Source organism: Notolabrus celidotus, chromosome 24, assembly GCF_009762535.1.
Source record: "Notolabrus celidotus isolate fNotCel1 chromosome 24, fNotCel1.pri, whole genome shotgun sequence".
Taxonomy (NCBI): Eukaryota; Metazoa; Chordata; class Actinopteri; order Labriformes; family Labridae; genus Notolabrus; species Notolabrus celidotus.
The window spans coordinates 1,529,653-1,552,878 of record NC_048295.1 but is presented as its reverse complement, the minus strand read 5'-3'; the positions used below and the strand labels follow the sequence as shown (position 1 = coordinate 1,552,878).

Below are 23,226 nucleotides of genomic sequence, written 5' to 3'. Positions count from 1 at the left end.
ATTCTGTACCAAGACTCTTAAATAGGATAGATATGGAGGCTGAGAAATACAAACACTAAAGATACTTATAAATTCAGATAATCTCTTCACTCTCCTGTGTGTTATTTCCAATCCCATCTCTCTGAAGATCATCTAACTGTAACTGTCATCAGCCACCTGCCTGCACAGCTGTGGCTCTTTGTTAATCAGTGTCGAGAGCACTTTCCTCATGTAATGACCCAGTTATGTTGCTCATCTGCTCGTGTTATCTTCCCTTACTGACTGCAAACAAAGCCAAATGTGTCATCGACAATCTGCACCAGGTATGCTCAAAGGAGATGTGAACATGTTTGACCTGACAACACACTTGAGAAATGTGATTGGAATCATCAGATAGACAGTCAAAAATCAAGAGACAAACACACAGTAAAGATATTTTTACTAGAGTGTGCAAAAGTATATATAACAAAATGTGTTCCAATACAATGAAAAAGAGAATATGTACAATATTTAAAATAATATAGAGCTGATAAAGTGTAAACAAGAGGCATGAGTGATGCATAAATATGTGAGGATCTATAAAACTACCTGTGACTTATTTACATAAAGTGGTGTCCAAAGTGCGATCAAAATGTTTTAAAAGTTTTAATGTTTAAGACTGAAAGGAAAATGTAGACAGACTCCCCTGAATATATTGAAAAGGACATGATATAATCATTCATTGGCACTTTTTATGAGTAACAAGGAGAAACCGGATCTGGAGCATGTAACCTTTACACAGGACGACCATCGAGCAGTTTGTAGTTCAGGTCGATCACAAGCGAGCAGAACGAACGGACGCCCACAAAGTCGCAGCAGAGGATGTTGACTCCGTCCACCTTCTGCCCACCTGGTCGCTGCTTGCTCGCCCAGTCCAGCAGCAGAGAGAGAGCCCTCATTGTCATCTTCCTCATGCTCTGGAGGGGGTGGAGGAGGACGTAGGGAGCATCTTCTGTCAGGTTCAGACCGCTGACGTAAAAACCAGCTGGTAAAATAATAAAATCAGTATGAAGATAAACCTGTTAGATACAAAGTCTGTAAACCAAAGTCCTAATACTTCTACACTTCTCTTCATTGTGAAGGCAGACAATAAGTGCATTATTGTAAGTGTACCACTCTCTACCTGGTCGACCTTTGCTCTTCTGGTCCTCCAGGTAGGCAATCACCTTCTTCGGGTCTGGGCTGTCGGCATACCTGGAAACAAGCAACACCATGAGGCAGATCAGTTAAAAGGTAAAACGAGCATTTAATAATGTAGGAACATGAATGTCTTTAAACTACAACATCTACTGATTATAGATGAAGCATTCGTGTTGTGTATTTACCAGTAAGGAACTCCAGGCCACAGCTCAGGATGCTGCAGCAACACCAGCTCATCCCCGTAGGAAACCACTACCTGCTGACCTCTGGACCAACAGGAACGCAGAGTGGGAGTGTCCTGCATGCAACAAGAACAAAATAAGTATTCTTTTTAACTAATAAGTTCAGCAAAATGTAAAAGTGAGGAAGGAGTCGATCAGGTACCTTTGGGGGGCAGAGTTTGTTTCCAAACAGTGAGATGATGAACTCCACAAGGTTTACATGATCTTCATCTGTCAGGGATTCAAAGTGGGAGCAAGATATGATCACAATCTCTTTAGGATGAGCGTCCAACCAGGTAGCAAGTTCCTCCAGAGCCTCCTGCACAAACACACAAACACAAGTGAACATTTTTATTCAATGACTCCTGAGTACACGCAGGATTTTACTTTCTTCAGATCTGCAAATCCAGTTTAAACTTTCCAGAGTAAATAATGTGGGAAGGGGCTGTTCTCATGTGCATATGTCTGTGTGTACCTTCACAGTCATGATTGTGTAGATGCCATGAGCGAAGAACAACTTGTCTCCTCCACCTGGCTTCCTGGCGATCCGCAGGTCGAAGAAGCGAATCCCAAGATCACACTGATCTGTGAGGACGGCCTGCTGCACACACAGGTAGGGAGACATTCAGTTTTAAATTACATGAAATAAAAAGTGCATTTTATTAGTCCTCCTGCAGGACTACCTGTGTGGTGGCCCAGCGAGATACACAGGGTCTAGTCCAGCAGGGAACCAGCCTGTCAATCACTCTGAGGAGGTGGGGCTCTGATTTTAGGACAGGTGAGGAGAGATCCAGACAGAAAGACATGCTGTCATGACTTCCTGTAGTGAGAGAGGAAGGAAAGTCAGACATTTAATATGACCAACAATGTAAACAAACCCTGTCTTTAAGGTTTTGGGGCATGAAACGCTCAAACAGAGAAAGAGACAGACAGGTAGGAAACTCAGGAGCACTTTGATTGATTTGATTTGACCCCCTAAATAGACCCCTCCTGTGTTTGTGTTACCGGGTAGAGCCAGGTTCCACAGCGGGACGTCCAGCAGCTCCTCGGGCAGGAGAGACATCCAGTCCGGGTTTCTTCCTGGCTGTAGCCCCTGTCCCTCTTCCATGTCCCTGTTCAACTATTAACCAGTTTGTCTTAGCTTCCAGTCTGTTTTCCCCATCTTATTTACATAACAAGGCTCATTTTCATTTTCGATTTTGAACATACATCCAATGTTTACAAAGACTTCCGGGTTCTTCTTCTTCTACGGTTTTTTTTAAAGGCGGGTTGTATTCAGAATGTTGCATCAGCGCCAACTACTGGACGGGAGGTTCCTCTTGTCCCCTGATTTAATTTAATTAAAACAGAGAAAAAAGCTCTTATAATCTCCTTTTTTAAATTATTTGGGCTCTAAAAATAAAACATAATAAATGCAGCTATCATATTTTGCTTTCTAAATTAAAATCAATGACCAAATTGTAAGGGGAAAGCTAATTACAAACAACAAAATGTACAAAACAGCCACAAAGAAAAGCTGAATAACATGTTGGCTGCAAATATGGTTCTCAATTCTTATTATTAAATCTGCTTGGTACCATACAAAGAAAACTCTTCCATCATTTCCACCTCAGCTTTGTTAAAGGAACCTGAGGTGGAAAGCATTCAGCACCTGCTTTAAACTGTTGTTAATAATAATAATTAATAATAATTCATAGAATTTATGAGTGGCGTTTGAGGAGGTCAGTCAGGTATGAGGGGGCGGTATTATTGAGGGCTTTGTAGGTGATGAGCAGGTTGTGTCGTTTAGTGGGAAAATGTGAATTTTAAATACTTTATTTGTTTGTTTTTAAACTGTTTAATGAGGAAATCAATTAAGATAACAGAGAATTAGCAAATAATCCCTCAGACACTGGTGCCTTTTTAAGAACTGCATGCATTGATTTACCATTAATCTTGTAAAACAATTTGGATGTTTGGGATAAAAAGTTCAACTTGTTTTTCTTTAGTAACTAAATTACTATATCAGGATTCGAAGAAGAGTTTTCAATCTGCGCTTGTTTTTAAAGTGAATGAGAAACTCAGTAATCAGGCAGTGTCTCCAAGAAGATGGTTCATGTTGGTTTTTCCTTTAATTTGTTACCCAATCTGAATTTTACCACTAACCCTCCAAAGGTTCCAGGACTAACAGGACTCCTTTCTTCACATGACCTCCACTCCAATCACTACCGTTGCACTATTAGATTATCCTAATATATTTAAACAGCAGGCCTTGCACAAAACAAGTCAAAAAGTAAAGGAAAAATCCCACATTGTGTTGCTTATGTTGCACAAGTGTTAAATTTAAACCAGCATGATGAAGCAGACAATCAAATCCTAGACATGGAAGGTGGAAAACTTGTAAGTATTTGCTCCTCATGCAGCACATCTTCAGTCTCATTGGAGTCACACTTTGACTGATTCATGAAGTTTTTAGCTTAAGAAATTAGGCTAAGTAAAAACAAGTAGCTTCTGTTTAACCTCCATTACATGTTCTAGGTTACATGGAGAACTTCTAAGTAGCCTTGATCACCTCCTGAATACTGCAGTGTCATAGAGAAATGGTCAGACCGGGCTGGTAGACCTAAACTTTGAGTTTATCGTGTTAAATGTAATGAAATTAAGACTGTTTTTTACTGGTATAGATTTCCGAGTACTCCTGGGATGCTTTGCAGTTAATGTAGGGCAAAGGAACCACAAGAATATACAGGATCTATCAGTACTATTCAGGATCCATGTACTTTTTGAGGTACTTTTCACATGAGAAACAACATGAATTTAACCTCTTGATGATTCAACTATCATTGTCTTCCCTTTCGGATTGCACTAACCCCGTGCAAATGAACACATATCCAGTTAAAATCTCCTAAGATCTCATTTGGCAGGAGTTTTTCCTCCATAATGCATTGGAAGTTGAATTCTGAGATTACACCATCATAAAGGAAACACATCGCAGAAAGGGTCCATTGATTTCTAGAAAATTAGACGAACAGGGCAACAGAGAGATCAAGAAGATTCCTGGTTTGTTTTTAATGAAGAGAGAATGGCTGTGGAGTCTTCAATTTTAACAATTTGAGATTTACGATAATACAATTAAAAGTGAAAAACACTTACATAACCAATTTAGGGATACAGACACCATCTAAGGTCAGATTCCTCATTTATTCGAGAGCTTTCCATCACCTGAAATGGCCTTTAACAGCACATAGAGTGGAGTCCCTCTGGAGCTGTAGATGCTCAGATACTTCAAGTCTTTCTTCTTTCTCTGAGATGAAAACACTCCGAAAAAATCACCCTGAGGTCATGTGAAGTCAGTTCTGTAAACTTTGAATGATGATACTACAAAAGAAGCATTTATGATAAGATTGTTTTATTGATATTAGAGGTGCAGTTTCAAAATGTGTTGTCTCTTTGAGTCAGTAAACCTGCTGACATGTCATGTCTTGTATCAACAAGTTCACGTTCAAAGAGGTCAAAATTTAACACTCGTGGGATTCATGCAGAGATTTTCAGTATTCAATCTTCAATTTATACTAGTTTAAATTTAACCACACCCGCCCCTCTCTGGTCACATGGCGTCCTTCACCATCCAGCGTCAGTGAGGGTCACAGTTTGCTCCACTTTTAAAAGGCAGATGGACTTCAGAGCTCAGTGGACACCTCTGGACTCAGTCTGCAAACCGGATCCTCCTGATATCCAGACTATTCTGACAGGTAAGACCTCTTCTGTTACAAACTCCATCCACCAACTTTGTCTTCCCTCTTTAATCTTCTTCTTTTCCCTCACAGTTCTTTCCCCTTTCTGTTTTCTCTTCTCCAAATATTAAGAGGTGTTGGGTGATTTTATTCTTGCTTTAATCTCCTGAGATGTGTGTGTTTTAACTCGTTTGTAAAGATTGGCGTTACTGTCTTTGATAAACTGATTAGAATCCTGTTTTCTGAGGGAATTTTAAGGGGATTAATGAAGTTGCTTGGGAAAGTTTTTCTAAAAGGTGAATGTGTCTTCATTGTCAGGTATTAAGATGTTGGATTAATATCAGGATTATGCCAGAGGAATATAAATGAGGTTTAGGGGTGTGTAATGATTTCTGCAGCCTTGATAATAGGTTAATGGTGAATATGGGTTTATTAGTGTGTATCAGGTCATTCAGGGTTTAGAAATGGGTCCAGTCTTTGAAAAGTGGACAGAAGTGAATGGAAAAACATCAGACAGTTGATTTGAAACCCGTTTTATCCAGCCTTTAATGTTCTAAATTAAATAAAAGTCATATGCAGACAGTCAGCCAACGCGAGACGCCACCATCTATCATTTACCACGCGTCTTACAACCAATAACCAACGACTAACAAGTGACTGAAATAGAATCTGTTCCCAAAGAAACCTTTGTGTTGGGAATATTACGCCTTATTCACTTCCTCCCAAAATATCTTAATTAACTAAAGACTGAAGATGTGTTGTGTTCGCCCTGTTTGTGCCAACACACTGGTTACCATTCAGTCAACTTAGTTTGTGTGATCAAATTTTCACCCAGCTGCCCCTGAAGAACATGAATTTTCATCATGCAGACCTGTCAACAGGTTGGACTGCTTCCACTCTCTGATTTATAAATGTTAGGAAACACTTTATGCTGAAATCCGATTTTAAAATCCAATCAATTACCCTCAGAATTCTCTTTGAACACATTAAAAGTCTGCCACAGAAAATAATTTGAAAAAATTAAATACATTTTTCTCTTGTTTGTTGCATAATTTCTCTTTTTCTTTCCTCCTTGAATTTGGCATCCTCCAGGCGGATGACATCCAGGGATTTTCTGTTTGGAATTCAGAGGAAACAGCACCAAGTTTCAACCTCTTTTAACATCACATTTAAACCATTTTAAAGCAAGTAAACTGGATTTAAGAGTCACAGCATTCAGTTAATACACCGAACAGTATGAACTGTACAGTGTCTGCCTGTCTGAGGGTTGTTGTTGACATTCTTCACCCTAATTTGTTGTGTGTAGTTTTCAATTAAGATACCAGGGAGTGGTTGATTTCTATACCTGACACACTCATGGATGCATCACTGAAACATGTGATACACATGTTTAACTGAAGTCCTTCTGTTTCCCTCACACTTCATCAAACCTATCAGAATTACAAAGACAGAACTTCCTGGTTTTGTTCATGCTGTTAAGATTTCTTTATGATTTATCTGACAGGACAGAAGACTTGGAGCACGGGTTGTAGTCAGGATGGCTGACCTCTACGATTGCACTGAGTGTAAGGAGACCCTGTACGGGCAAAAATACATCCTGAGGGAGGAACAACCGTACTGCGTGAAGTGCTACGAGGCTCTTTTCTCCAACAACTGTGAAGTGTGCAAACAGCTCATTGGCTGCACGTGCAAGGTAAAATATAGATTTTTTCATTGTATTCAAATGTTGCAGCTTTAGATGTTTGCAAAGGATCATCTTCCTATGACTGTCAACCATCCCTGATTGATTCTGCAGGATCTGTCATACAAGGACCGCCACTGGCACAGCGACTGCTTCCTTTGCGCCAAGTGCGACCGGTCTCTGGTGGATCGGCCTTTTGCCACCAAGGATGACATGCTGATGTGCACTGACTGCTACAGCAACGAGTACTCGGCCAAGTGTCATGCATGCCTGAAGACCATCATGCCAGGTGAGGAGGCACGGGCACACCTGGAGACACTTTGGTTATTTGAGCATAGATTGGGAGAAAGTTCAGTCTGAAAAAAATCATTCAGTGTGGAGATTCTCTTTTTTCTTATTTTGACTAAAATCTTGATTTCTGTTTCTGTTTTCAGAATTTAGACACAGTTCAAATCAGATTAAGATGTGTTTAAATTTGATGCAAAACTCAAAAGGCTAGTTTGACAGCCTTTAAATCTTACTGTACAAGCTGTTGTGTTTTCCTCCAAGTTTTCACATGAAATCATTTACACAGCTTAAATAACATCAGCAGATTTCATTAGCTGTAAGTAGTTTAAGTTGAACTGATTGCTAGAGGGATAGTGGGACCTACTGTACATTTTATTATTGATGGAGACATGAAATGTGCAGCTCAGGATGTTTTGAAGGATATGTCATGAGGCTTATAATTAACCTAAATCTTATTTAGGCTTGTTGCAGTCACAATCTTGCAGGTCAGTGTCAACCTTTACATGAAAATGCTAATAAAGTTACTCCCTTCCTTTCCTTTTCCTTCCCTCCCATCCTTTCTGCCTACCAGGCTCTAAGAAGATGGAGCACAAGGGCAACAGTTGGCATGAGAACTGCTTCACCTGCAACCGTTGCCAGCAACCCATCGGCACTAAGAGCTTCGTCCAGAAGGATTTCAACAACTACTGCCTGCCGTGCTATGAGAAGCAGTTTGCTCAGCAGTGCGTCCACTGCAAGAAGGTAAAACAAACAGAGGAAGAGGGTTTTCTGTGGCTGCAAAAAAGCATAACACTTAAATATACTGGATGTCTTGTTCATGCAATGAAGCCAAGTTTTCTCTCATCAAAGCTCTGATATTTAATTGGAATCTTTAATTAACTGCTGTGCTTCCCGGGACCAAAACTTAAAGCTTGGATGCCTAAAATGGAAAGAAATACAGTGAAGGATGAGAGAGGACTCCTATGTACAGTATATGGGAGCTATAGACAGGAAGCAGATGGTCAGGCAGGCAGGAATCGGAGGCGTCTTTGTGTGCTAAAAGCTGGTAGGTGAGACAGCAGGCATCTGGCTCGCCTCGAATCGCCTGTGACTCAACAACTCAGAAACAACCAGCATTAAAGACAGAGAAATGAACCAGTGCGAAGCTGAACATGGCTGAGTCAGAGCTCTGGATCTGAAGGAGACACTTCATGTGGCAGTTTAAACATTTCTATCAGTGCAAATTGCAAACTCGGCCATGCAATGTATGGATTTGGGTTAAAATGAGTCCCATAAAACTACAGTAGAGTGCTAACAGCGCACAGAGCAGAATCTAAAGCTTGGTTGTCCTATCTTGCACTCAGAGGTGTTAAATGCATGCGTGGCATTTTTTTGTAATCAATTAATCTATAAATTAAATTCATAAAACCCAGTCACTGTTGTAAGTGACTGAATCAGCAGGTTTAAGCGATGGAGCTCATCATTTTAATCTTATTAAGATGGTGACAGCAGCATAAATCATCCTAATCTGATAATCTGTCATTAGATATTACACATATGCGCAGTGCATAAAAATGCTAATTTGGTTCTGGGCTGAAGGAACCAGATTGGACAACACACACTGAACTACAGACTGAATCATCTCTGTACATTAGCTGTGTGAAGGATGATGCATTCACTTACACTTACTGTTATAGGAGTGCTTCAACTGAGTCTCTTATGTGGAATCAGTTTGATATATGTCTGTCTCACGGCCTCTGAAACGTTTCTGAGTAATTGCCAGTGCTTTCAACCAGTCTCATGGTTTTCATCAGAGGATTAAAATCATCATCACAATCAAAGATCTTCCTTCTTCTTGACTATGCAAACTCAATTTGCTGATGAAGACCATGGGATTCAGTTCAATGCTTGGAAAAAAGATTAATAGCAGATCTTTAGTTTTGCAGTATTCCCTAACCCTAACCCTGACCCTAACTGATTTATCTTTTTGTTCTCTCTGATAACTTGTGGGGGATAATCCAATCAGTTGCTCAAAGTTGTTAAAAGTTCACTTTAATGTTACAGCACTTTTTCAGCAGACATGAATGCTCATTGTGATTTATTTTCCAGCCAATCACCACTGGAGGAGTGAACTACCGTGACCAGCCGTGGCATAAGGAGTGCTTCGTCTGCATCGGCTGCAAGCAGCAGCTGGCCGGTCAGAGGTTCACCTCCAGAAACGACTTCGCCTACTGCCTTGACTGCTTCTGCAACCTGTTTGCCAAGAAGTGTGCTTACTGCACCACCCCCATCAGCGGTAAAGTATAACCTGGAGCTGTATCAGGTGTACTGCCTTTAAATGTTAAAATAGATACTGATATGCACATAGAAATCTGAATATACACATATACAATGATGTTGTATATTTTTAGACAGGCAAATCACACTTCATCTATTTACAAACACTTAATCAACCAGCTTTTATTCTGCTATGGTGTCAGGTTTGTTGTCTTATTAAATCAAGATTCTTGGAACTGTTTTGTCCAGTCTTGCCTGGTTACAGGCCTCTGAAATGTGTCCAGCATCTATAATTCTTTCAGCTATTTCATGGCGATACAGTCAGATTTTCAAGCCTGGCTCCCTTTTCCTAGAAACTGCATGATCTCAGTAATAGATACAGCTTTACACATAATGGGTTTGGATTAAAAACACAAGGGAGCAATAGAAAAAGGCTCAGTCTTCAGAACTTTTCCAATGTCCCTCGGGAAATCATACAACAAATAATCCCCTCCATAAAATACAATAAAGGGACTTGCAAGAGATGGGTTTTCTCAGCAGCAGATTTTGTTACTGGTATACAGTATGTCATGAATTTCAAGCTTCACACTTCTACAGGCTTTATGTTGTAATACAATTTTAGAACATATGTAGGGCTAGTATTTGTATTAAAGTACAAATGGTACCTTTTGCATGGATGAAACCTTCCCCACCGGTCACATGCTCCCCTCTGCATCCTGTGCATCCACTCACCAGTAAATCAATTACAGGATTATTAAGTTACAGAGATCATGAGACTGCTGGCCGGTCTTTGTAGGCCACTCATTGCTCCTCGTTTTTGCTTTCCTTTCAGGTCTTGGAGGCAGCAAATACATCTCGTTTGAGCAGCGCCAGTGGCACAACGACTGCTTCAACTGCAAGAGGTGCTGCGTGTCTCTGGTCGGCCGAGGTTTCCTAACCTGCAAAGACGACATCCTCTGCCCCGACTGCGGCAAAGATGTCTGAGTGAGCGAGTCTGAGAGAGAGCAGCGGCAGTATTCTCAACCTTTAACGCAACCTTTATTGCATGAAGTACATCATATATTGGTTTCTTACACATTAACTTAGCTCTTCTTCTGAAATATTTTCTTCATGCACTGATGAAACTGTCTTTATAGAAATTATCAAAGCCTTCATACCTTCTCAAAAGTTAACTTCTGTTGCAAAATCCTAAGTGAATTATAAATTCATGCAAAAGAAACCTTAACTGCTTTTCATAGATATATTTTATGCAACATATTTAAGCATGTCATGTTTGAAATCACACCTTTCTGGCAATTGTTCTTAACATAATCTTTATGATATTACTAATAATACTGTGTGTTCTCATTACATAAAGTATGTTGAATGAAGCCCAATAAAGACTTATTGAATGCTACTTTGTCATAATTGATTTTAATATAGAGTATGTGTAGACTCCACCATTAAAGATTGAATTAAAATAAAGACATCCCAACAGCTTAGTTTAGAATAGATTTTAAAGTTATTTTACTTGTTTTTAAAGCTCTTAACAGCCTTGCTCCTCCATACATCACTGATCTCCTGTCATTTTGTGTTCCAGCCCGATCACTGAGGTCCCCGAATGCTTCCCTTTTAAATGTTCCTTGTGTCTCTCACTAAGGCACCCCAGAGATCTATCTGTTTATACGCCCCTAAACTGTGGAACTCTCTGCCTCTGGACATTAAAACGGCGAGCTCTCTGGGTGTTTTTAAAAGTAAACTTAAGACTTACCTTTTTTTAATCTAGCTTTTAATTTGGAGTAATTTAGTTTTAGCCCTGGGCTGCATTATTATTGTTATAATTTTAATTATTATTTAAATTATTATTATTTGAATCATTTATTTATCTATTTATTTCTTGTATTCATCTTATCTAATTAACTCTACCTTACTTTTAACTTTTCTTTCCACTATTGATTATTTTATTAATTTGACTTGAGCTCTCTGCCCTATTAGTTTTGATGTATTTCATTATAAATGTCTGTCTTTTATGATAATTTCAAATATTAAACCAAAGGAATCATGTTTATGTTTTTGCTCCATCATGATCCTTGTCTTTTAAATTACCCCAAAGATCGTCTCTTTAATCTGGAACCATAGTCATTTCAGTAAGAGCTCTCACTCCGTCCTTTATCTGGGTCTGCTCTCGACCATTTACAGAGCCGTTAACTTTACTGCCTACAAAATGACATCATCCTTTTTGTTGAATATACGATCTTTGGGTAAGCATACCGGAAGTAGGTAGCAGGTGCCGCCGGAAGTGTGCGCTGGAGAATAAGAAGAAGCTAACGGAATTTACACACACATAAAGCAGCTTAATAATTCCAACGACAGAAAATAAACATGCAGGGTGAGATTTCTTTCCAGGTTTTATTTGAGTAGAAGTTCCAGCTGCTTATCTGAAATGTAGCTTCGTAGCAGAGCAGAGGAAAAGTAGCGCTAGGATGCTTTTGCTAAAACTAGCTAGGCGGCTAACCGTATTAGCATGGCTTTGTTAGCTGAATGGCTGAGTGACACTATCCTGCTAAAAAAACATGCTTACAGTCTGTTTCTTTGTATTTTCTGCTTCAATAAATGCACCAGGAATTATGTGAAAGGCAGAAATATAATCCTACATGTATTGGTGTGTGTGCAAAGTGAGCTTACTGATTTATGCAATGTCTGTGATTTTTAATTACATCTTGTTCTATGGGCGGTATCTGTGTCTGCAAGCAGGGTTATCTTGTTTTACCACATGCATGCAATTAAGAAATGTGCTTTTAACATGCATTATTATTCACAACATCCTAATTGATGTCATTTTCAATGAAAAACGCAAACGGGCCTTTCCTGGGAAACTGACTGCATTACAAACATGATGATTTAGCTCTTTAGAGATGGTGCATCAGCTGCTTTGCAGGGTTTTCAGGGTTGCACTGATGGTTTGGGGATTTGGGTGAATTCGGCTGAAATAGCATCTGCTTAGTGATAAATAATTACATGAAAAATGGAGGATCTCATTGATCTGCAGTGTGGCTTCTGCACATCTTCATTGTGGAAGATTGTGAGGAAAATCAATCACCTTTTTACTTAACACACAGAAAAAACACATTAAGAGACACATTCAGCCAGGATGCTGTGATATATATATTTTTAATATTAAAAGCTGTATTCTTAATAAGGCATTAATATTTGTATTCTTCAGATTAATCAACAGGTATGCCAAATGTGCAAGATAAAGGATCAGGGGTAAAAAAAAAATGATGCCCAAAATCTGACACATTTCTCTCCAGCATGACTCGGATGTATTACTGTGTCTGGAAGTCATGAATAAGACTTCCTTAAATGGGAGATTTGATGTGCAACAAGTGATGCTTTGAGTTCTGGATTTAAGAATAAACTACTCCTTATTCAGCCTTTAGGGTATTTGTTCTTCTCACCAGACTTTTCTATGCTTTTCAGCTGAAATGAGTGCGGCTATCCCCAACCATCGAAGGACCAAGCCTGGTGGTAAGACTGTCTTTACATTTCAAGAGGCTTGTGCATGCTTTTAGCTCCATTCCATGTAATGCACTCAAATCCTCAAAGCTTTAGAATTATTCAGTGTTTCTCAAACTCAACTTTGACATTTGTAGCTTTAGGCCATACGTCAAAACAAGTAAACTGAAGAATGACTTAAGATCATTGAATCTTATCTCTTGTACTCGGTAGACACATCACAGGGTGTGACTGTGCAGACAAAGAAAGCATTAAATAGTAACTGTAGGGTGGAGAACAGATGTCATTTACTCTTCATTACAGGCATAAAGACTGGAGTCGTGAACACGGGCGTGACTGGACCAACCTCCCAGATCCCTGGTCTGTGCCAGACTGCGGAGGAAAACACCCAAGTGGAGAGGGCTAGTGGACGGAGAGTGGGGATTTTTGAGTCGGACTCTGACTACGTCAAGCTTGCAAAAGGCGGAGGACACAAAGGTAAAGGAGGATGTCAGTGTTATCATTAGTGCAAGGCCTTTCATGTTATTTTAACTTCTGGTTACAGCTCTGCTCTTAATATTTGGTATACTCTTCAAATGCTACAAGTTTCCCCCTCTCACATATTTAGATGAGAAATCTGACTAACCCACTTCTGTCCTCAGATTGAAGAGGGTACAGTAGACTGTAACAGTGGAAGTCATCACATTTTGAAAATAAAACAACTTCCCGGAGGATTCGTTTGATGATGACAACTCTTTGAAATGCAAATCCTGAGCAACTATCCTCCCGGAGCATAAAACAGGGGATCTTTCCATTTCTCTTTAAAAGCAGTTTAGGGAAAGATGACACCCCCCTTTTGTTTATTGAAAATGCAACATCACTGGCTTCAGCTGTCAGGGGAATAAAGTCATTTGTGTTGCTGTACACACTTGTCTTTTGTACTGAAAAGTTCAATTTCAAGCTCCAGTCTGCATGAATGAATCCTCGGCGATAAATAGGCCCACTTGATATGAAATGTCTGGAAATGTAAGCCTTGTTTTATGAGCTGTAGCTCCAGTTTTTACCTCAATTAGCTGTTTGTCTCTTCCCAGAGAAGTTCATCAGACTCACAGAGCAACAGATTTTGTGTTTACTACCTTTAATCACCTGTTTGTGGATTTTGAATAATTTTCTCACTCTGTCTTTACTTTATTTCTGTTAATGGACAAACCAATGCCTGAGAAAGAGAAAAACTGATTCAACAACTCTTCAAATGTATCTTTACAGGGTAATAGAAGCTGCTGCTGAGTAATTTCTCTTTAACACACTTGTTTTCATCGCTGTGGTTCAAGTGCTGGAGTAAAGTGGGCAGTATAAAAGAAGCCTGCTGTGAATTCTTACATATGCCTCCTCAGATTTTAACACTTAATTTGTTAGAGAGTAATTGTTGAGCCTCTGAGCTGAAAGGCCTGAAGTCAAATATCACATTATGCTATTAATGGTGAGACACAGAACAATGCCTCATGACTACTTGCTGTGTTTTGACCATTGTGTCTCCTCTTCCTGCAGGGCTGTTGAGTCATGACCTTGATGCTGATGATAAACCGAACAAGCCGTACAACCCTCCGACCTGGTTTGGAGGTGATGAGTCCAAGAGGTACAAACACCAGTCACGCAGAGATCAGACGAGGGCACACAAACACCAAGATTTAGATATTTGATGATAACACCACTCTGATTCTAACTCCATAAAACAAAAAAACAGATGCATATTGTTTCTATTTAACAGCTGTTGGCTCATTTTACTGAGTCTGCATGGAAAAGAACAAAATAAAGACTTCCTGTGTCGATGGAAGAGCGTTGAAAAACCCTGACTCCCAACACGAAGCTGCTTACGTGTTTTTGTCACTTGACAATTTACACAGAACCAGCTCCTTGTTGCCGTTTTAAAACAGTGTTTAATGGTGACTGCAATAACATGAATTATTGCTCTGTAGGCAGCTGTTTTAAATAAAAGGAAACATTTTGTGTTGCCATGGAACCCATAAATGATGGTATCAATAAAGCACACCAACTGTATTATTTGTTGAGAGCAGGTACTACATGTAAGGCCGCTCTGAAGGCGTTTCAAATACAGGATTGGTTCCTGAAGAACTCAAATCTTTACATATTAAGGTGTTGGGATTGTGTGTTACTCAAACAATCCTCTTTTCAGTTTAAACCAACATGTCTAAATGCTTATTGATTCCCCAGAGAGACAGTTAAAGCACTTATCAAGTGTACAAGCCACAATGAGAGGCTGCGTAAGTGGCTGGCAGTCATTTCATATATATGGTATCACCTTGGTTTTGTATTTTCAGTGGAAGCAAAGCGACGTCTCCTGACAGCCAGGTGAAGATGGGCTTGCAGCCTCTGGCTGCTCCATTTGGCACCGATAACGGTTCAGCCTGGGAGACTGATAGATTCTCCCCTGATAAAGAGAAGGTGAATGAACCAAATAAAGTCCCCCCCCCAAAAACGTAGATACCGCGTCCATCTCTTCCATCCTTTTCGGTTCTTCATTTTTGCATTTATTCCACCGACTCCTCTTTTATTTTTCACCTTATTTTGCTCCGTTGCCACATTCACAGTTTGGTTAAAAGGGATTTCCTGCTCGTGCTTTGGCTGTTTGATAGCTTTGAGGGAAGATTGCTCAAGCTTTAGGTAAGTACAGAGACAGGACCAGATGAAACAGAAATGTACACAATCTTGATCTTTGTGTTGTTAAAAGAAGTTCTGATTCTAAGTTCATATCTCTCTTATGGAGATATTAGATCACTGGTGCAGGATATTTGGATAAAAAGCTGTTTTAAGACATGTGACTTTCTGAAAATCAAACTGAAGTCAATGTTAGAATCTGAGTCTGAGAGGAAATGTACAGTTTGCTGTTTTGATAGATGTGATTGATTTCCTTTTGTGGTGTCAGCTGGGTTTTATTCATGCCACCTCCTTCAATCCTTTGCCATTGCATGACTAGTTTTAACATGAAGTTCTCTTTCATCATTTCATCCTACGTTCTGCTCATTGCATGTATTTTGCTTTACAAAAAGATTCATCCACATTAAATATTTAATGATGCTGCTGCTTTAGTTCGGTTAAATCTGGTGCTTCATAGTTAACAACTTCTCCCTCTTCCAGATGTCTCCTGATGGTGTCACCGATCAAATGGAGGGTCTCTCCATGACCAACCAATACAAGAGAAGGTCAGGGGATCAAGAAGCTTATGTAGCTATGTAAATAAGATGTATCCCTTCTCTTCCACTTCACTGTTGGTGCTATGATTCCAAATAAGGTCCAGATGAAAGTGATTATCTTCAGGGTGAAAACATTCCTTCTGTCTTTTGTGGTCCCCTCAGGTCATATGATAAGAAGACTGCTCCGGTCAGCATGACCAAACTGCTGAGTCATGGCTACGTCGAGCAGAAGAAGAAGTCTTCTAATGATGATGATACCTCAAGTAAGATGTACTTTAAGTTCTTCTCAGTTTTATGAAGACAAACAATGACGCACAAATCTTCAGGGTTTTATGCTGCTCATATTTACAGGAGTGTTTGAAGCCTGCAAAAGGAGACATGTTTACCTAAGGGATAATATATAAAGAGAATCAGAAATAGCAGCAACAAGAACAGAGACTGATTTTTGTCTTCCATGATGTCTTTTGCTCCAGTTGTTGATTTGTGCTCCTTTTCCAGGTGTGACCTCTGAGCAGACGAGCACTGTCATGACGGAGGACGTGGACGACCTGGAGTAGAGCGCTGACTTCTCGTCCAAAGGGAAATGGGGTCCACCTAACACTGGTTCATGGTTTCACAAACCCACGAACACGCCACTCCGCCCCTCCCCAATTTCACTCACATTAATTGTACATCCACTGACTGTTAGTTTTGTACTCATGTTTATGCAAAGGTACTGTCCTCGCTATTTATTTGCTTTAATTTGTAAAGAGAATTCACTCAGATTGTGTTGAGTAGACGTGTCGGTGCTCAGTGATTTTTTTTATTTCTCAGTTTCTCGATTTGAAAGACGAATTGTGCGCAGGGTAGGAAGCTAACATCTCAGATCCAGGAAGCAGGTTGGGTTTGATTCTTGACCCCAAATACTGCTTCAAAGATTCTATTCACCAAAATCTGTCTGGAGCTGCTGTTAGTTTCCCTCCCTGGTTGTATGAAGATCAAGTTTCTGAGCTTTCAAGTATTTGTGCTAACGAAACGTGGTTTAAGTGATGTGAAGTTTTATTTGTTTGGATCAAGGGCTCCTGCTCTGTGAAGGGACGTAGGAAGTTTGTGTGTTTCTGGCAGCAGGGGTTTGAATGATCATTCGTCAACACAACAACCCTGCAGCTGTGACCACATGCCAAAGTGCATACTGATGACCACAGATGGAACTGTTTTGTTTGGTTCAAAGGGGCCAAGAAAGTCTTTTTTAGTTTGCTGCTCTGCAAAAGGTTCCTCTTCTCCACTTTTAAAAATCTTATGAATTGAGAAACATCATTTTTATCCTACACTTCAGAATAACCTGAATATAACTCTGCAAATCCAAATATCACTGGATCTTGCTGATGACTGAACTAAGTATTCAATGCATTCTGCATGCTGTAGCCTTCAAGTGTTAAGCTGTTGCAGCCTAATAGTCTGAAACTCCTGCAACAACAGATGAAAAATATAGAATCTCTAAGAAGGAGAAACCCTTTTTGCAGACCTTCAAGCTAAAACTCCAACCCGGTGTCATTCCCTGTGAAGATTAACGCAGACAAGTTTTAACAATGTGAGTTCTGAACATGCCAACCAAGCAGTTTGTCCCTGCTCGTGCAGTGTTTTTGACTTTATAGACATAAGTAGGAGAACGTAGTGTTAGTGCACAGCCCGCTCATGCCAAAAAAAACTCCATCTCATGAGAACTTAATTTTTTCCATCAGATGAGAGTTTTTGCTCCACAGATGAGAGAAATGGTTTCTGCAGCAGCATTTTTAAAAGGAAACTTCCGTTCCAGAGGTTAAAAGGTGCACCAGAAATGCTTCACTCCCTTCTTTGTTGATATTTGGCTTTTATATGTGGAGCAAATCTTGAAGTGAAGTGAAGGAGTCTCTTTTTTTATTTAGTATTAACTGAGGAACAGGATACAAACAGTTTTATCGCTGCATGTAGGAGAGAGGAAACAAACAAACTGGTCAGACTGGTGAGTTTTAAAGCCAGACTTTAACACCTTTTTTTGTTTGCACTGTGAATTACAACAGTTCCTCAAGTTTAGTTTGAATCTTGGCTCACATACTCAGCCTCACTTCACCCAAACTCCTGCAGACAAAACTAACTCCTCCATCTCGTCCTCTTCTTCCTGCTTGTGTTGTTGCAGAATAAATTTGCCTGTCAGGATAACTAAAAAAAAGTAATGGATTTCTTTGACATTTGACGGACAGCTTAGCCTTGTCTCATTTTAACGGTTATTATTCTCCCACCGTAACTGCGAACCTGACGGTGACAGTAAAATCCTAATCCTACAGAGACATTTGTCAGGTGGAGAAAATGCTCTTAAAATGAAAAAGGACGGGGATGATTTATTTGGGTATAACACCCAGATTAGAGCTCAGAGTTTGTCCCAGTAAATCCCCCAAAACTCATCACCTTCGTCTCAAAAGTGATGCTGCAGAAACACACTCTTCTTTGGAAACTCCTACAGGAGATGTCATGTTCAACTTTACAGGGTTGTTTTCCAGCACAATATTTAATGCATAATTTATCTTTATTATGTGGTATTAGCAGGTGTTCTCCTGTGTTCTGTGACACTGGATTTAATTTTGCAGTACGAATAATGGCGAATGTATCGTCCTTTTGAAGAACGGGTTTATTTTTATGAGTTGTATACGTATTCAGGTACAGTATTACAAATAGTGTTTTTGTCCAGTTTCTCCACGTGAGTTTGTGTCATATAAGTTATCAAACTAATAGTCGGAACCTTTAACTCTTTTAAACTCCTCCCTGAAGTCTTATGTCCTACCTGTCTTTGCTTTTTTTCATCAACCACTCTGAATTTCAATGTGTCGGAGGAGAAGGCAGACATTACACAGAAGATTCCTCGAGTGTTCGTAGTGAGGAGAAATTCACGTATTGCAGATCGATGTAAGACCCCGCTTATCTTAATGACTGCACACAGAAGCTTAATTATCATTTCAATAAATGGGCATGTGCATGTAAACGTGTACTGTTGTTCTTTTCACCTATCCTGATGTAATCATTGCTCACCTGCAGTCTCTTCATTTTGAATAATCTACTTGACAGAAGAAAAGGTTTTGTGTGATTAAACTTGAGGATGATTTGACCTCCATGTCTAACTTTTACAAGGTGATGAGAGGTAATCCACTTTATTTGTGAGGGTGAAGTTTACTGCAGTAACTTTAAGTTGATACAAATATATACAGACATCATGTGTTGAAAATGCACTCCCAATATGTGCTCCATAAAGTTCCACAGTGAATGATCCTCTGGGAGTCCTTATAAGGATCAGTCAGGGCTCCTGTGAGGGAGGAGGAAACACACTCTGCGCACATACACAGACGCACACACGCGCGCTGTGTCTGCTGCAGGCTGCATCCTCCTCTTCCTCTTCCTCATCAGTGTTTTGCACAGACCTGCATCTCACTCACTGACCACCTGGATTCTGCAGCTGCAACACCATGCACCAGTGCATGCGCCATGCTTCTGATCGATTCCTGTATCAGAGAATAATCCATAGCCGCATGGTGACGTCACGCCGTTAAACGGTGATAGTGGCTGTGCGCGCGGGTCGGTGGGCGGGTGGCTGTTAGGTGCCGCGCGGACGCCAGGGGTAGATAGATGGGTGCACTGAACGCAAACACCGGATAGGAGAAAGGAAGGATAAATAACGCACCAGGACTGTTGTGTGGACGCGCGTGGGGGACTGTTGTGCTGTTTGTTTGTTTGACGCGTCTGCGCGTGGGGGATGTAGCAGCAGTCACGGCCGCTTGCAGAAGGAGGAGGATGGATGCGTAACAGGACGGATCGAGCCAGCTGTGGCCTGCTTCTCACAGCAACATCTGGCCGGTGAGTCCACTGACAGCCACAGACGAGGAGAGGAGAGGGAGAGGGTGAGGGTGAGGGTTTGGGGGGGGCGGCTCGGTTTCAGAACAGCTCCCCTCCTCCGGTCTCCGGTCCAGTGAGTCGGTGTGACCTCGTCCTTGGCTGCCAGATGACGGTTGAGTGATTGATGTGCACGTTTGACAGACAGATGATGAAGGCGCACCACGCATTGTGCTCGTGCTCTAATATGCAGAGATAATCATGAACGTGACATGCTGTTAAATGCCTCGTGTGCAGCATGCATACACACCTGCAAATGCAAAACCTTCAATTTACTATTACAACTGAGAAAAACGCAATTACATGCGTCATTCAGGGATTAAATCATCATAATACCATGAGATTAGATATGTAAGGGGAAGCTTCATAATCCTTATTTATCCTCATTATGAATTCTAATAGGAACCTATTGATACTGTGGGTACATAAAAGGCAGCAATCACAATGTAAGTACTGCAGAAATAGCATGTCACAAATACACTACAAGTCCCTGCAGAGATATCTGAGAGGTTTAAGCACAAAATAGCACAGAGGTTAAGGTCACAGTGAATCCTTGTTGGATTATTATGGGAGGTAAAGCACAATATACTCCCTGTAAACTTGCACTTAAAGGCTATGACAGTGATTTTCTGCTCCCTGTGTCCCCTCCTTGTCCACATCTTAACCAGCTTGTAGTCCTCCTGCAGGGTCAGAGAGGGCGCCTCAGCAGCCAGCCGGTTCTGGACAATCGTGGGGAGGAGGTGGAGGAAGAGATGGATATGGAGGAGGGGGACGCAGAGGGGGAAGGGCCCATGGCGGTCAGAGAGGGGCCGAGCGGTCACGGCCTCCAGCAGGACGACAACAGCAGCACAAGAACGACCAACACCACCACCACCACCAACCTCCTGGCTTCTGTCAAAGAACAGGTAAGAGTCTGGGGAGGCTGCAGTCACACCCATGATGATGTTTACGGTTCAGTGTCCCACCTTCTGGTTCTTCACTCACCTAATCAGTCACTTTAAACCCTCCACTGCTCATATCTAACCCTCCTTCCATTAAACAGTAACCTGTGCAGCCAAACTAATAATAGGTCATGTGTAGCAACTCTAGAGTCACCATGGTGCTGGGCCCCAGGACATGGACCTTAAAGCCCCCTAACTCTTATACACAGGACTAAGACCCCCTTTTAATAAAGACACACTAACACTTTTTGTTGTTTGTATTTTTTTGGTCTCCCTTTGCAGCCGTTTTGCATCACTTTGTTAACATTAAGCTCCTCCTTTGGGGATTTTCCATCCCTCTGTGGTGATTTTATGTCTCTTTGGCATCCTTTTATATGTTTTTTTCATGTCTGTAGTAATTTTGGCTTTCCTTGTATCAATTTTCTATCTCTAGGTGGTCGTTTTCATCTCTTTGTAGTCATTATTTTTCTCTTGGAGTCATTTTTGTTTCATTTGATCTCTGTAGTAATTTCATATCATGGTTTAGGAGATATTTTTCCTTTTATTGAAACTGTTTTTGTGCTCATTTTGAATCTTATGTAGTCTGCAGCCAGTCTCTTGGTAGTCATTTTGCATCCTTTTGCACATTTTGGGGGGCAATTTCAAGCGTCTGCAACCTTTTTAATGCTGTGTTTGAACCCTTTGTGGTCATTTTTTTGCACCTGCTTGTTGCAGGTTTGCATCACTTTTTTGTCACTGTGTGTGGCCTCTATTTTTGGTAATGGTACACCTCCTTGTGGCCATTTTGCATCCTTTTGTAGTGACTTGAAGTTTTTGTTTACATCTGCACACATTTTGCATGAACTTGTGTTAATGTTGTGTTTCTTTTTAGTTGTTTTGCAGCCTGCAGGGATGTTTTGTGTTTCTGTTTAATTGTTTTGCAGCCTGCAGGGATGTTTTGTGTTTCTGTTTAGTTGTTTTGCAGCCTGCAGGGATGTTTTGTGTTTCTTTGTGGTTATTTTATTGATTTTTACAGCAGTTAATATTCATACAGAGGCTCTGGTTCAGAGGTCATAGGTCTTAATCCAAGTATCCTTTTTATATAAGCCATCCAAAACATTAACAACCGAACTTCTGACTCTGATAGAGGGGAGCACCAACCCTCTGGCTCCGCCCTGCTCACAGGATAAATGAAGTCTGTGATTCACCCAAATTTACCGAGCAAATCCAAAGGATTATCTCCAGATGACACTGAAACGTAATGGGTCTCCATGCTGAGTGTTCCAAATTTACATTTAAAATTCTATTAAAACTGTCATTAATAATTTACTACAACCAGGACTTTCATATCTCTCCTACAAACAGGAACCAGAGTCAGAAAATACCAAAAACACATAGGGGGAGATATTTTTGACAGTTTTCACGCAGGAGTGTTCATACGATGAGTCATTTGGAGTGGGCATATTTTAAAGCTGAATGTTGATGTGAACTGACATCCAGAGATGTTTGACTTTTACTATTGACACATCAAAAATCATCCGATCAGAGGTTCAAATTAAAGGAGGAAATATAAAAACAGACACTTACAGCTGCAGCCTCCATCCCTCCGTCTGTCTCTCATCCCCGCTGTTATTTTTATGCCTCTGTCTATCCCGTCAACATGGGAGTCTGTCTGTTCTCCTGCTCTTAATTATGCCTGGACCGTGGCCATGCTCTCAACTTATTCCCTGGGTGTGTGACTCTGAATTCGGCACACTGCTATTTAAAGGCTTATGATGTCCAAGAAAAGAGAAGCTGCTCTTACTTTTAATCTGCAATTTTCCTTGGAGCCAGCAGACAAAAATGTTGATGTGAAGGTTTGGGATGTTTGGCTGCCATGATGAAGCTTTGATATTCTTTTAACGCAGCAGGAGCTGGTTTTGTAACCCTTCGATCGTACCTCACGTCTGCTGCAGGAAGCTTCCTCATTTCACTCATGAGAATCCATTTTCCTTCAGAGGTGTTGAGATTTATGCATGGTGTGGATATATTTGTCGGTCTATTTTTGCAGCAGTTGTTTCATTTCTCCATTTCAAGTCGCAAAAACCTGCTAGAATTCACAGTTTGCATATCCAGATCGTTCATGATGCCTCAGTTATTGGATGCAGAATCAGTATGAGGGTCAAGGGCAGCTGTTCTTGCTTTAGATTCCTGGAGACATTTTACCTCTGGTTTTAAGAGCGTCTTCACATCTGATTGACTGGCAGGGAGTCTCATTCATTTAACCTCTGCAGGGTTGCTGAGGTCACATTTTGGCTGTAAATCCGTCATGTGAGAGCCGTTAGAGTGACACAAGTCAAGGCTTCAATGGGCTTTAAAGCGTTTTATAATCCTGCAGGAGCAATCTGGACGCAGGATAGACAGCCT

General features: G+C 40.6%; 3 protein-coding genes across 14 annotated transcripts in view; 2 read left to right on the top strand and 1 right to left on the bottom strand.

Annotated features, from left to right (window-relative positions):
* Positions 1-605: 605 nt before the first annotated feature.
* On the bottom strand, positions 606-2,660 carry LOC117808429 (PI-PLC X domain-containing protein 1-like). Of its 2 annotated transcripts, none has more exons than XM_034678176.1 (7): positions 2,385-2,660; positions 2,063-2,199; positions 1,855-1,977; positions 1,543-1,698; positions 1,344-1,456; positions 1,142-1,212; positions 606-1,003 (listed from the first exon to the last, which is right to left on the bottom strand). In XM_034678176.1, exons 1-7 carry the CDS (start codon positions 2,485-2,487, stop codon positions 753-755), a joined length of 954 nt encoding a protein of 317 aa, XP_034534067.1. In that variant the 5' UTR covers positions 2,488-2,660; the 3' UTR covers positions 606-752. The 2 variants fall into 2 exon arrangements, with proteins under 2 accessions (XP_034534067.1, XP_034534066.1); XM_034678175.1 differs by having other exon boundaries at positions 1,855-1,980; positions 2,385-2,659.
* Positions 1,351-10,685, top strand: LOC117808430 (four and a half LIM domains protein 2-like). Of its 4 annotated transcripts, none has more exons than XM_034678177.1 (7): positions 1,351-1,992; positions 5,028-5,110; positions 6,597-6,785; positions 6,888-7,062; positions 7,633-7,802; positions 9,150-9,336; positions 10,150-10,685. In XM_034678177.1, the coding sequence occupies exons 3-7, from the start codon at positions 6,630-6,632 to the stop codon at positions 10,299-10,301; spliced, it is 840 nt and encodes a 279-aa protein (XP_034534068.1). In that variant the 5' UTR covers positions 1,351-1,992; positions 5,028-5,110; positions 6,597-6,629; the 3' UTR covers positions 10,302-10,685. The 4 variants fall into 4 exon arrangements, with proteins under 4 accessions (XP_034534068.1, XP_034534069.1, XP_034534070.1 ...); XM_034678178.1 differs by having other exon boundaries at positions 4,991-5,110; XM_034678179.1 differs by lacking the exon at positions 1,351-1,992 and adding an exon at positions 2,036-2,312.
* Positions 10,686-11,566: 881 nt separating this feature from the next.
* The window catches only part of LOC117808212 (plakophilin-4-like), a 39,733-nt gene continuing 28,073 nt past the window's right edge, over positions 11,567-23,226 (top strand). For 3 of the 8 annotated variants that reach the window (XM_034677797.1, XM_034677796.1, XM_034677795.1), the window contains exons 1-3: positions 13,177-13,289; positions 14,340-14,427; positions 20,576-20,805. In XM_034677797.1, the coding sequence (XP_034533688.1) occupies positions 14,352-14,427; positions 20,576-20,805 (306 nt within the window). In that variant the 5' untranslated portion in view covers positions 13,177-13,289; positions 14,340-14,351. Of the gene's footprint in view, positions 11,686-12,776; positions 12,825-13,115; positions 13,290-14,339; positions 14,428-19,326; positions 19,865-20,575; positions 20,806-23,226 lie in introns of those variants that run through there. The other 5 variants (XM_034677798.1, XM_034677800.1, XM_034677802.1 and 2 more) reach the window with 4 other exon arrangements.